This window comes from Rhincodon typus, chromosome 1, assembly GCF_021869965.1.
Source record: "Rhincodon typus isolate 14 chromosome 1, sRhiTyp1.1, whole genome shotgun sequence".
NCBI lineage: Eukaryota > Metazoa > Chordata > Chondrichthyes > Orectolobiformes > Rhincodontidae > Rhincodon > Rhincodon typus.
The window spans coordinates 121,478,465-121,493,713 of NC_063332.1; the positions used below are offsets into that span (position 1 = coordinate 121,478,465).

General features: G+C 40.7%; 1 protein-coding gene across 1 annotated transcript; it reads right to left on the reverse strand.

Moving 5' to 3' along the window:
• Nucleotides 1-5,859: 5,859 nt before the first annotated feature.
• Nucleotides 5,860-7,787, reverse strand: hmx1 (H6 family homeobox 1). Its single transcript, XM_020512139.2, has 2 exons — nt 7,484-7,787; nt 5,860-6,470 (listed from the first exon to the last, which is right to left on the reverse strand). Exons 1-2 carry the CDS (start codon nt 7,785-7,787, stop codon nt 5,860-5,862), a joined length of 915 nt encoding a protein of 304 aa, XP_020367728.2.
• Nucleotides 7,788-15,249: the final 7,462 nt, after the last annotated feature.

The window sequence follows — 15,249 nt, forward strand, 5'->3', positions numbered from 1 at the left end:
AAAGTTGTTTTCAGCCGATGGTGAGCCACATTTCATATTGAAGGTTTCTGTTTATGCCTTTGCCATTGGGGCACTGACTAACTGCCTCACGTTGTGTTGATGGAATCTCTCTCTCCGATTAGTCTTGAAATTGTGAGACTCTGAATAATTTGTTCCACTCCTTCCTCACAAATTACAAAGCTCATCCCCATTGACACCCAGCTAAATCACGTGATCGTCTGGAACACTTCACAACCACTAGCATTTTGTAAGATCAGGGGTAAGCTTTGATTTAACCAGTCAACTAGTCCTGGTTGCAATTTGCCGCCAGCCTGCTTGGAGAGTGCTTACTTTACAGCGAAATGAGTTGAAAATAGGGCAGTATACGATCCTTACCGAAATACCTGCGACAATGCAAAATGAAAATCCGCCAGTCACTCTCAAACATTATCAGTGTGAAGTTATCTGGTTCTGTTGAAAAACGTGATCATATAGGGCAATGATAAATATGCCAAAGCCATTTTTGTTGCTTTTAAATACTGTAACTGTGATGCTCCATTCCGCTCGTTGACAGTAAAACTAATAAAATAAAAATCACAAACGCATGTAATAAATACTCAAGTAGGATTTAAAGATATGGTTTGCAGCATTACTGATGTTTTCATTTTATATTCCTCCTATTCTTTCTATTGTTTGGCTGCAATTGGCCATAAGGCCATTGTATACACCTCTCCAGTGTGTAAAATACAGGAACTCCAGCTGTGTTCACACAAAAATAGATATTAAAGGTTCAAATTGGCCAATGAGATCTTATCTAAATGTTTGACGGCGGAGTTAGGCTAAAAGAGAAATGAATCGCTGTGCAGATTTCCTTTTTAGACCCAAAGACTTCATAGAACCCTCGTCCATTCCGTGAATTTTCTCATTGTAAAGAGGTTGGCTGCTGGGCCACCTATAATTTCACATTTTTATTTCATGAAATAAGAACGTCAAGTGTTGTGATATAATTTGTTTTTTTCCCGATAGGCTGTTTGCAGGAGTACTACAATTGAATTACGCTAACTTAAACAAAAACTATTTTGCTACATTTTGTCCGGCTTTGATTTTTTTTCCCAAAATGGCGATGGAATGAAGAAACATAACAGAAGAGCTGCAATTACTTTTAAATCCAAGTCTGGATGTATTGACGTACAAAGATCGGGTGATATTTCATGCAAGGTTAGAATCAAAGCCAGTTCCTTGGGCTTCATGACCTATTCCACTAATTATGATCCGTGTTAACTACCCATCGCCTTTCTTCATTCATTTCTAAAGTATATCCTTCTGTCCTTTTCTCTATAACTTTCTTTTCAAACTTTTCCTTGTAATAGATCAGCTTCCCTTTCAATGCATCATCCAACATGTTCCTGAATAATAAACTACCTTCTTGCAGTTTCTCGTTCGCAAAGATACATAGACGTGAAATGCGTCGGGCGTTAAAAGGAATGTTCTATATGAAACTGGCTCAACATGAAAAGACTATCTTACGATCACGGGATTAATGAAACTGTCTGAAAGCCAAGAGGGACAGAGGGAGGGACGTAGGAGTCGAACTAGCATATTTCAGTAAATATGAATTTCAATTTACCAATGCTCAAAATTTTCCATGATTAAAGGAGAACTTTATTTTTCAGTTAGAATCCTTCCAAACTGGGGACATCCTAAAGGGCTTTACCGACGGTTAAAAATGTTTGAAATTACACTAACTGCTGTAATGTAGGGAATTGCAGCAGCCAAACTCTAGATGACAACCGGGTAATCGGTTTCAATGCTAGTGTTTAAGAGATGCAAGATAATCCCATTATGTTTGGCAAAGTAATGCGAACACGCGAGAAAAATTCCATTGCTCTGAAAACCGCTCATGACGCGCAAGTAGCATTTCTCTCTCTATAGTAAGAACAATTTTAACCAGACTGCGACATTGTTTCTTCTCTTTGGGAATTGCATTGCCAATATTCCACCGATTAATTTCTTCCTACTTCTGAGGCTACAGCAATCCAATCGTTCAGATAATTGCAGTATCCTCTCATTCGTTTTAGTCAACGTCAATCGTTAACAATGACATATGAGATACAAAGGTTATACACCAGATTTAGCGATTGTTAAAATACGTTTATATTCCTTTCAAGTCCATTTTAAATCTCTTGTCATCTATTCCAAGCGCGTTTTACAACAACAGTTGGGAAAAGCTAATACATCCTTGAATGTAAATTGCATTCATCCTTTTTTTTACTGACATTGTGGAAATTTCCGAGAACGAAGATTCATAAAGTAATTGAACATGAAATCAAATAATTAAAACTCAACCAGCTTTCGAACTGCTTCAATTACAACTCGTTTTAGTTCAGCGCCGTACTCTTTTATTAGAACGTTAAACGTTTATGGAAAAATAATTTTCGAATACTCCGCTGTAAACACTGGTGAAACATCTGAGTACATTTTATCGATCAATAATTTCAAAAGAACCTAATATTGACATTCGAACTTTAAAACAATTGTGCAGGCAAATATCTTGTGTGGATTTCAAGCACTGAAAGCTAAAATTCAAGAAAAATGTTGGTCATTGTAAATAAAAGCACATAATCCACTCAATTAGCGCTACAACGTCTCATCCAGAGAAGCATCAGATTAACTCCACGGTTCAGTTATTTCTACGTCTTTGATCCGACACTTGGGCAGGACCTTCTATTCAGTACAAACGTTATTCTGTGAATGTTCTTAAAAATTGAAAAATATTTTGGGTCTTTTTTACATATTTTTGTTTTTAATTTCAAAGATGAGATCAATATGACTATCGAATTAAAAGTAATTATTTGGCAGTTGAACTATTAGATACCAGGTATTAAATGAAAACCTGAAATTGTGGAGCAATAATTTTTGGAGAATAACATGCCACTTCATCTGGCACATTTCCCCGGATCTTTCCCTTCGTATTTTCTCAATATTTGCATCCTTGATGATCAATAGCACCGTTCCAGTACAAATATTCTTCCTTTTTTATTGACTGTACCAATTTGTTTCCCCGTCTCTTGATTTTAAAGACCATGCTGGAATGGCCCATAACTTCGTCTTCAAAACTGGCACGCCGCGTATTTCCAGCATTTGTTCCAAGCATAGATAGTGTTTTACTCATATCGCTTCCATTGCTCATAACATCATCACACGGCTGATTAAGAAGTTGTAGTTAGATACGTCAATGTTTCGGAAAGTGAAATGTGGGATGTGATGACTAGATGCAAGTTAACCAGCATGAGGCTCAATGGCCCAATGGTCTGCCTCCCTGCTGGACTGACTTCTTCCTCTATCTGAAATCAGTGAACCTTACAGTTTCCTCCTTTGTAATACAATATTTTCAACGCCTTCAAAACGACAAGGTACCTCGGATAAACAACGTCATGTTGTACATCAGGCCAGGGAATTAGAAATGGTGTACATTCAAGCCACTGAATTTAACCCTCCTACATTTGAGACAATATACTGGATAAGGTGTGCATATGGAGAGCATCATATCTTCTATAGGAGGGTCACACCGAAGTCAATTGATATAAAAGGCAGTTGAGACAATTGTTCTTTGGCATGCTGTGATAAATGTATACCATTTGTTTTACAGATTCCCACAACGCGTTTGAAGACTTGAAATCAGCGTAGTCTTATCTTGTTCTAGATGTGAAACATGGACATTATTCAGTGAGTTTGCTACTCATTGTTAAATATAATCTCAAATGTATTGGAATCCTATAAACAGCCACTGATGCGATGGGCTGTTCTTTCTTTAGATACTTTGAGATGTGCTTTTGTCAGGGCACCTTGCTGTTTAAGAATCGTGCCAATAATAATCACCTTTCGCTTTTGTTTTCTGGGAAGTTTTATTTGGCGCAGATGTTAACTTAGGCCATACGCCTTGTTGCTTCGCTCTTTTTGTATTTTTTAAACAATCTTCCATAAATCCCCGTCAAGTGAGGCTTTTATAATCACAGACAATACAATTGTCGCCATTTCTTCAACGTTGGTGAGATTAGGCGGCACAGCTACAGACAATGATATAGTAATGTTCTCAAAGGAGTAGCAATAAGGTCAGCCAGTCAGTATAGATGCTCTAATCAGCCCATTTAGTGTATCGATGAGCAGCGATCGAGGTTTGCTGAAACATATGCGGAACTCTGTGAAGATCAGAAACATAAGCTGGAAAATCTCGGCAGGGTCTGGCTACATCTGTGAAGAGAGGAATCAGGGTTTTAACGTTTCAGGTCCAGTGACCCTTCTTCACAACTGTTCTGAAGAAGGGTCACTAGACCCGAAACGTTAACTCTAATTTCTCTCCACCGATGCTGCCAGACCTGCTGAGATTTTCCAGCAATTTCTGAGTTTGTTTCAGATTTCCAGCATCCGCTGTTCTTTCAGCATTTTTTTCAGCCGTGAAGATCAGTCTCGGCACGAAGCAAACTGAACGAGTGATCGCTTCTTGGATTTCACATGATGATCTCGCATTTTGTGGCATCAAATTCTAATATCACGACGTTTGGAAATACTAAACAAGTAAAACTGTAAACGCGACAACTCCTCTCACGAACTTTCAGAAATTACAAGAGCATTTGACTATGCCAATAGTTAAGTGTGATTCAATGACCAAGATAAGAATATTGACACCACTGCAAGACGGAAACTAAGGGAAGCTATAAAGCAGTTGGAGTTGGTTAAGTATAACTTTTAATGTCATATGTCTGTTCTATATTATTAACAGTACTCATGTTTCTGATAACAATCATGCATTGCGTATAAAATGTCTTAACACACTAATATTTCACAATAAAACCTGAAGTCATGAATAAGACTGAGAACTTTTCGGACAAATATCCGCTGCTTTGATTAAATCTACAGCAGTGTATAAGTCACCTCAAGAAGAACAAACAAATGCGTGTGATGTTATCTTTTCGGCCTTTAAGTGCAAAGTACAGTTTCGGCCATACTGCATTAAACAATCAGAGTGCTGCATAGATGAAGCTTAGCTTTCTTTTCAGATTAGCAACTTGTAAAGCTAAAAAGAAATATTGTTCCACGTTATTGCATCACATGAGGATAAATGTTTATCGTGTCTTGTGGACGAGACCGTAACTCATTCGAATTGCTGCGAGAATATGCGATTTTTATATGCAAACGATTAAATAAAAGATACACTGTGAAATAAAATGAAGCCAATCAGCGTTCCTGACGGTTCTGCAACAGCTCGATATTAAGTCAAATGATATGTGATGATGAATGATGAGTTGATTCAAACACAAGTTTGCTTGCTTTTCAAGGATTTGAACAGCGTTTATTGCAATATTTTTTTCCTCCGATAATATAAATGTGGTTAGCTACATCGACTTAAAATAATAAAATCAAGAACGCCCAGGAAATAATATTCATATGTACTAAAATCCCAGTGAGCATTTTGAATTTGCTCTGCAGTCCTCTCCGCCCGTTCTAACCTAACAGTAAAAAAATCTAATGTTTAACACATCAATATATTGTAAAAGCAAAGGAGACTTTACAGAAATTACCTATAAAGTTATTCTTTTATATATTAGTGGTCCATGGGCATGGTGGGTTGTTTTATGACGTGGTCACAGCTGTGAATGCGGAAATTCATGACTGCAATCATTTCTTTGGATGTAAAGGAGCACAAATTTCCTGTCCGGCTCTGCAGCCACAGCGCCCCAGAGCAAATTATTGCACATTTGCACCAACTAAAAGTGTTAGAGAAAAAACATAAGCGTTGAAGTTAAACCAAAGGCGTTTCGTTTCATTTCTCTCTAGGTGTCACTTACACCTTCCATGTACCATCTGGTCGAAGGGTCTGACCTAGACAAGCCCACTCATTTGTGACCTTAGGAAAGGCATGGAAGAAGGGAATGATGTAAGAGGATAGTTTGCAGAGCCTGAGAAGCTGACCAGAGGAGGGGATACTTGCGGCAGGCTGAAACTTAAGGCGCCGGGTGATGTGCTTTCGTGATACAAAATGGGGACTCTGACAATCCTCTGTGCACTCTGAGAAAGGTTAACCGCTTCCAGGTCTGCGGCCAACTGCCTTTTCCATTTGTTTCTCCGATTTTGAAACCAGATTTTGACCTGAGTCTCGGTCAGGTGAAGGGAAGCGGCCAGACCCGCTCTCTCGGAGCTGCTCAGGTAGCGCTTCATGTCAAACGTGGACTCCAGCTGGAAAACCTGACTCCTGCTAAAAACGGTGCGCGTTTTCTTTTTGCGGCTGGATTTCTGGTCAGAGTCCGTCTGGCTTTTGGCAGCCGGGTTGCTGTCTGCCTCTGACCTCTTCACGTCCAGTAGCTCGCCTTCCTCTTGGCTGCAGATGTCCTTGCGGCTGTCCCCTTTGTCCGAAACTGGCGGGGAGTCTAGGTCACTGGCCGGGAGGAAAAAACATTGCTCTTCCTCGGAACTAGGACTTTCTCGTTTCGGACCTGTGAGCGCAAATAGAAATGGCGGTTACAGGTCAGCTCTTGGTTACTTCACAGGTTAAAGCGAATGTATTAAACAAAGGATAAAGTCTGCTAGTATTGTTACTGCTTACAAGCGTGTGAAATGATTGTGTGTTGCTTAACCTATTCGCCTGAATATTACAAATTATATAAGCCGGGGGAATCGCTTGAGTTTTCAGCTCTGTCGGATAAACGCATGAAAATCGCCTTTATTTCGCTCATCATTCCTGGGCAGCCGTCTATAAAATCGAGGGGCTAGCATGTACCTGGCGTTTATTGCTTAAGAGCGGTTGAGAAATGATTTGTAGGTTGTAAGTAATGCCATGTCAAAAAACATTGGTGGAGGGGGGGCGGCAGGAAGAGGTTGGAGACATTGAACACAACACACGGAGAAAATGCAACAATGTTAGAAAGGTCGCTAATGCGGATTTTCCGCAGCTAACCCAGGAGCTAGGACTATCGACAGTGATATATTCGCAACAAACAGCGGGGAGAGGGCGGAGTGTTTATTTCCTAATTTCTTATTTTAACCTTAACTCTGAAGTGTTTATTTTTTTTTAATCATAAAACCTCATTCTCGTAGTCGGGCTCATTTACTTGAGAGCAGGGCAAGTGTTGAGAGCTAATCCATGCTTCCCTGCAACGTTTGGCCTTAGTTGACCGTCACCATTAATTAGGAGGCGGAATCAGACTACAATGATTTATTTTAAAGCCAGGTTCAGCCTCACCACTCACAAATCCGAGAGTGGCGATATACTGAAGTGCCAATGGAAAGCCCCCAACTTAGCTGCCCAGCAGCGGAACACCGCTGATGGGCTGTTATTGACCACAGACAGCGGAAAACTCCTGGTTTTAAAGCGTGAAGTAGTGGCATTGGTGTCAGGAGAGGGGGGGGTGGGGTTGGAAGCATTGGTGGGGGGGAGTGGGAAGGTGGGTTAACTGACTGTTAGAGTCGGTGCTGTTCAGGGTCAGCGGCAAGACGAGAGTGAACTTACTGTTTGGACTGGCACATCCCGCACATCTGGGCTGTGTTTGCGTATACCACTGCAGCATGCTTTCCCTGAGCGGAGAGTTGTGTGTACATAGAGCCAGGCTGCAGAGCTGACAGCAGAACTGCCCGCAATGGTTCCCCGCAGTCCCATGATGGTAAAAGCCGGCTCTGGTAGCAGCCCTCTGCGATGTCTCCTCCTTGCTGTCTTCCTGCTTCCCTTTGCCGTTACTCCGCAGCAGGTTCTCGATGAAAAATGAAGAAACCTTGACAGGAGCTGTGCCCTGGGCCCCAGTCACTTTGTCCGGCATGGTATCCCTCAGCGTTGTATGGGCTGCGAGGAGTATCTCTCTGCTCAACCCCAGAAAGCGGCCCTGTCGGTTCAATCACCTTTCTTCCGGCGACAGACTGATTCCCCGACAGCTCATAGCAACGGGCAGCTAAAAATGTAAACTTCCCGATCAGCTCTCCCACTCCTCGCAGCACAGACACCAACACATCGTCCACTCGGCGCCAGTCAGTGAAGAGAAACTGGGGGGGGTGGGGGGGAGAGGGGTGTGCGGGGGGAGGGGGGGTGTGGCGGGGGAGGTGTTGTGTGTGGGGGTGTGGGGGAAGGGAGAATGATGAAATTCAAAAGTCAGGCAAGTTAAATGCCTAACATGCGAGGAGTACACTACGGATTGGACGGGCACAATGGCAAATGGGATTACTGAACAAAATGAGAGAATTGCTGGCAATGAGTTCGCTTGCTCTGTTTCATCCCGTGTGCCTGCGGCTACAGGGGCTTGCCAGTCAGTGGTTTTATCTAGGTCAATTAGGGAACAAATCACAAATCAGAATCCGGATCTAGGTCCTGCATTCCACACACTGAGAGAGAGAGTGTGTTTGAAGGGGGAGGGGTTTTTTGGGGGGCCGTGGGGGTGTGCAAACCTGATAAGAGCGGCCTATTGGCTGACAGGAGGAATTTACTTCCTGTAGGTCCCTTCGCGCTTACACACATACACACAAAATGGTCCTCTGTCATACAGCACTGGGTTACAGAGGGTTGAACACTCTCTGAGATGCAATTTGCCGACCTTGTCCTGTGCCCATTGCAAACGCTACCCATTCTGTGCTAAGACGAAAAGTAAGATGCTCTGTCTGCCTTTTGATTCATTTGCCTTGTCCGTAAATTTTAATGATGATGCTCGTGGACGAATACTGCACAGTATTTTCAAAAGGGTCGTTTTTTTTTCCACAGTTGGTTAATACTCGGCGCTTCTGAATAAGAATTGGTTGTTGTTGTCTATTCGAAATCTCCATTATCCCAGTAAAATTAAATGTGATGTTGTGGCTTTGCCCGGCGGCGAACATTTCACAAAAAAGGCCGTCTTTCTTCCGAGTCGCTGTGTCGTTAAAAAAGTGTTGAATGAAGCGTATCCACATTGTCTGTTCAGCAGCGCCATCCAATTTAAACCATGTGCTGAATTTATGGAGGGATAATTGCTCATCCTTGCATAACGTGAATTGAACTTGACTGTACAGTTACTGTGAAGTCGCCTCTTAGTCCGTAATCGGTTTTAAACTCCCTCTGATTGTTATTGTCTTGTAGTTTTAAGCCTGATCGTGTTCGGTTCAAAGGACGACCAGTTACTGCAAATGTCAGCTTAACTCGGCGTCTTTTTGTTTTATTTGTCCAGGTCCAATTCAATTTGATTTCCAAAACTAGACATGAGCCTTTTTTTTATAGGTGAGTGACTTCTATTAAAACATTGAACCAGAACAAAGAGGTATAACTGGTCTTCAATCATAATCGCTCATGATGTCGCCGACATTGCCAGTTTATATAAACAAAAGTCAAAGGAGATCCAACGTGGGAATATGATTGCTAGGGAGCTTCTTAGTGGTTTGGTTTCTAAAACCTTGTGTCCATAACACTTCTGATCTGACAATAACACAACTGGTATAACTTGAACAGAGTGGGTTTAGCGGAGAAACTGGGGTGTTTCGTGTGAATGATCACTTGACTATATCAAGGAGCACAAACGTAATCATAGTCAGCTCATAACACCCATACACTCAAAAAATATCTACTGGGACTTCCAAGAGTTTGCATGCTGTCCGTTCTTTGTGTGCTTTGCTGTATTGTCTCTGCGAAAAATTAGTCAGTTCTTCATGTTTTAACTTCACGTGGGGCTTGCAATGTACCCATTCTACCTTTAGAAATCCAAGTGGCTCATTTGAATCACCAAACTGCTTGTAAGCGAAAGGAGCCAGCAAAATGGCCCAACATATAAATACGCTATTTGGCTTATCATAAGAAATAAACAGCATTTCAAAAATCGCTTACTTCGTTAGAATAGAACTTGTGCAAATTTAAAGAGTTGACGATTAGAAGTATTTTAATGCTGAACTGCATTTGTTTCAAAACGCAGTATAAATGAAACTTAAAAAGTAGGTTCTGGTTAATGAAGCTTCTAGGCGTTTAAGATAAATATCGGATAGCGAAAATCGTTCCTGACCTATTGCGAGATTTAGTGGGATGCTCGCAGGTTCAACAGTCGGGATTCTTATTTAATGTCATTGTTAGCTATAGATGTCAGTAAAGACAAACTGAGATATTTTAATATTAAAATACACGATGTTTGTAGTGTAAATAAATAACAGCTGTAACACGAGTTCATATCTTCAGAGCGTACTTTTCCAAAAAAAAGGAAACCTATTTTTTTTCCACATTGATCAAAGTATTGGGATATATTGCGCGAAAATAGGGTCAATGTAATATTAAACCCAAATGCTGTCCACCGTTTGAGGACAGAATCCCGCTCAGTGATGGCTTCTAAAGTCACTTTCGAACTGGTCACTGACTAATGTAAGTGGGTTTCTGAAATGTTCCAGCCAGGAAGGTTCTATTTTGTCAACAATGCTGCCAGATTACAGTGTCATAGAACCAACGGCTTGCAAATCGATATAATATGTTCATTTGAACATGAACAAATTAAAGCTCAACCTGGCGCTGTAAATCCGTTCATAGTCTTGTGGTCTATGGGTCCTCTGGACTGAGACAACAGTTGTCTTGTATATCACATTGAAATAATAGCTACTGGATAAGTTATTTGTAGGCCAACGCGCAAGCCATTTCTTTCCAAAGCAGTGGTAATGTGGCAGACTTATATTTCACTTCGTTTTATTTTTAACTGATGAGGCTTAAATGTTATTTCATAACCTTGACATCACCTGAACATATAATCCAGGCATTCGTATTTAGAAATCAAATCAAATTCTCCTAACTGTTTTTAGTTATTTCCAGAGTTGGATGGTTGTCATAAACCGGAGCAACTTTTTCGGCCGGCCGACCGCTAATACTAAATATTCATCTGTGCACCTTTAAAAGGCCCGCGTTAACCTTGAAACACGTATCATTTCATTCGAAATGCTTGAAGATATTTTATCTGAAATGTATACTCGATATGGATTTGGCAAAGACATTCACTGTTTAAATAGTAACAGATTATGTTTTGATTTTTAGCTTGATTGGTGTTTCTTCATCAGCTGAGAGACTGAAATCAGTGTTTTGTATCCACACATGGCTGGATAATTGGCTCTTCGAGGTAAACACAGCATTTGTGATATCGTTTTATTTTATTAATGCGTAATAGTTGCATTGACTGATTTGAACAATACACACAAAATACATGACACAACTCACCAAATAAAACTATCCGCAATTGAACCGAGTAAGAAGGTTAAAAGTTCACTTGGTGGCATGTTGTGGAGATCGATCAGCACTTATTCTGCAATCCTGCGATGAAATATATGTTCAGGTCAGCTCATTTCAAACTGAGTAAACACACGGGATGTGAAGTTATGATGTCGCTTCTGAGATGCACACACCTATGTGAGCTGGCTGGGTCTCTTGATGTGGATTCCTTTTTTTTAGTTCTGGACAGTTCTTTTGTTTTTGATAGTGATTTTCTCTACTTTGAGGAGCTGAACGGTAACCGCGCCAAGAGTGCATCACCCCTTTTTTTCTCAGGAAATTATTCTAATTCACACTTCTCATGGTAACGCAATCATAAAGAGTCTTCGAATACATTAATTTTATTCCAAGGAGTGGGAACTTTCCAATTGTAACTGAATAACTTTGGGAAAACGGTGTTGAACAACTTGCACAGGCACCATCAACACATCAGAACTCTTTGGTAAAAAGAGTGTGATCGTAAATTCAGCTCAGTGACGAAATTGTCCGACCAAGTATTTGCATTTATTTTAGATAATTTGTAATGTTACGTCGATTTTGATTTAACTATTCTGGATGTCCTAAATTGGCTGGGATTTTTGTAACACTAGAATCGAACTTTCTCTGATTGCAATATATATTTGTTAGAGAAAACGGAGTTTGACCCTTTGACTATATGTCACAACTCAATCCATAGTAAATTAGGTGTTGATATGTTTTATGTTTTTCTGAAACTTAACTCCATTAACTCGGCAAGAGCCACTGAGAGTCCTGAGAGAATTCCAGAGCCTTCTGTAAATCTCACCGCGTAATTGTGCAATGCTGCCACACACGTTTCAATACGTCTCAGGTACATGTAACCGAATTATTGGTTCAGACTGTAGTCGTGGTCTTTTATCTTTCCAGTGAAATTCCTTGCATCATTTTTTTCGACGGTATGCAATCCCTTTGGCCTTTTTAACAGGGAGGAAAGAGTAGAAGGAAAATAACTTTCCACAAAATAAGAGTCGCCTACAGCCTTTATTTACTGCCATTTCATTTTAATTATAATGTATCAGTGAGCTTACGAATCTCTGCATCTTTGCAGTAGCACAACTTCTTTCCGAGCAATGATGTTGAATCCTGCATGCATTAAGTCAGTAATACTGCATGGTACAATATTAGTTGCAGACAGCAGCAAGATAATAGAGCAGAACGTAGACCGTTGGGTTTGTTCTGCTTTTCTGCAAATTTGGACAACTGATGTTAAATCATTTTCTTCACAGTGGAGTGGATTAAGTCCTATCTTCCGACAAGTTCATCATCTTGAACGTTCAAGAATGCAACTTATCATTCGTTCTTCTCGGTTCAGTGCTACTTTCAAAAGTCCCGATATTTCTTTCATGCCCATAGTTTCCAATGTGTATCATGCTTATCCACCCTCACTTATTATTTATAACAAGTATCAATTGTTCAGCATTTTGTCGCCAGTACCCCTGAAAGCTCCACTTTATTAGGTTCACTGACCTATTCTCCCCTTACAATTTAATGCTCCATTTAAACGCGTGGCAAAGTTAAGCGTTATACATTTGTTTGTTCAGCCTTCACCTGTCCTAATTGTTTAACATTCTAATGTCCAGCTCACACTCTGAATACTAAATAATTCTACTTGTTCTCGGACTATTACCACATGAGTACTTTTGCAAGGGTTGAATTACACTCCAATACAGGTCTTCAAATGTTGTTCTGTTGCCAGAAAAAAAAGATGTTTTTCCCCACCAGCACATCCCGCCAACATAAGCAACACTCACCCATCCCAGCTCTACACAGAAACCTCCCAATTTCACCTGGTACTTGATTGGAAATATGACAGGGTACATTATTTTTGGCACGTATGGCAAATGGCACACACACACACACACACACACAGCCATACGTATCCCGTTTAATTCATTGTGGTAATATCATACAACGAAGCAGGAGGGTAAACAACGTGACTGAAGCATTGTGTTTGCATCTCAATGGTCACTTGGTGGATCCCGTGTATACACTGTTCTGACAGGAAATATTTCTACCAATTCCGCCGCGTCAGTTCCCTTCCAGTCATCAGGTTGATTCTGCTGTTCAATGTGCATTTCTTTCTGCTCCAGCTGTCATGTTGAATAACATCAGCAGCCCACAGGCGGGTGACATTTCATTTTCCGTCCTATTAAAACGTGACCCTTTCTAAATGAAGCATTCAATTTCACACGCGGCAGCTCTTATTAGTTGGAACCGGCTATAAACAGCGTTACAAACGTCGCAACTTAAAGAGTCACATCGACTGACGGCCGTAGGGTCTCCACCTCCTTTCAAATTTGATTGGAATGTGAAACCTAACTTTGCAACTCTTTGCATATGATTATGCTTTCGTGAGCTGTTTCAGGGTATTTGATTTTGTAATAGGAACATGAAATAGGAGTAGGCTACTCAACCTTCGAACTTGCTCCGTCATTCAATCAGATCATGGCTGATCTGATTTTAACCTCAACTCTATATTCCTGCATACCTCCAATAATCTTCCGTCACCTTGGTGATCATGAATCTATCTCTGTCTTTAAAATATTTAAAGATTCTGCATCCATTGTCTTTTGAGGAAGCGAATTCCGAAGGCTCACGATCTACTGAGGGGAAAAAAAATCCTCATCTGAATCTTAAAAAGGCTACCTTTTATTTTTAAATTACGATGCGAGTTCTAGATTCTCCCATAAGAGGAAACATGCTCTGCACAACTACCTAGTCAGGTCCCCTCAGGTTTTTACATGACTCAATTAAGTCATGGATAAATGCATTTTGGTATTGCATTTTGGTAATACAAACAAGGACAGGACTTAAACAGTTAATGGTAGGGCACTGGGCAGTGTTGTAGAACAGACAGTCCTAGAGGTTCAGGTACATAATTCTTTGAATTTTGTATCACGGGTAGACAGGGTGGTTAGAAGGGTGTTTATCACGTTTACCTTCATTGTTCGAACCTTTGAGTATAGGAGTTGGGACGTCATGTTGATATTGTACAGAACGTTGGTGAGGCCTCTTCAGTTGTTTTGTGTGTAGTTGTGGGCGCCCTGTTATAGGAAGGGTATTATTAACTGGAGGCGGTTTAGAAAAGGTTTTCCAAGATGTTGCCAGGAATGGACGATTTGAGATGTAAAAATAGACTGGAAAGTTCGGCAAGAATGGAACTTTTTAACTGGAAAGTAGGAGGTTGAGGGGTGACTTTATTGAGGTTTATCGAATTATGAAGGGCATAGATAAAATGAGTGGCAGGGATTTTTCTCCTAGGGTGGTGGAGTTCAGAACTAAGGTTTAAACTTTTAATGTGAGAGGAGAAAGATTTTAAAAGGACATGAGGGGTAACTTTTTTTTACACAGAGTGGTTAGTGTGTGGAATGAAGTGTCAGAGGAAGTGGTGGGTGCAGGTTCAGTGACAACATTTAAAAGACATTTGGATAAGTTCATGAATACGAAAGATTTGAAGGGTTATAGACCAAGCGCAGGCAGGTGGGACTAGTTTAGTTTGGGAATATGGTCGGCGTGGACTGTGTGGACCGAAGCGACTGTTTCCATGCTGTATGACTCCATGACTCTATGACCTCTGACTCTTCTAAACTTTAAAATCTCCAAGCCCAGCCTGACTAGCCTTTCCTCATAAGGCAACCCACTCAGTGAGGTATTAGACTAGCAAACTTTCCTTGAACTGCTTCCAACACATTAACATCTTTCTGTAGGTAAGGTGACCAGTACTGTACACAGTACTCCAGACCAATACCTGTTTAACTGAAACAGACCATCTCTAAGCTTGCATTCAATTCCCCTCACAATAAGCCGTAAAGTTTTATTAGCCTCTCTGCTCCTATGATGCTGCTTGGCCTGCTGTGTTCATTCAGCCCTGCACCTTGTTGTCTCGGATTCTCCAGCATCTGCAGTCCCTACTATCTCTGATTCAAGTTTTATTAGCTTTCCTGTTTACTTGCTGTACCTGCATAATAAGCTGTTGCAATTCATGCACTGGAGCACTCAGATCTCTCTGCATCTCA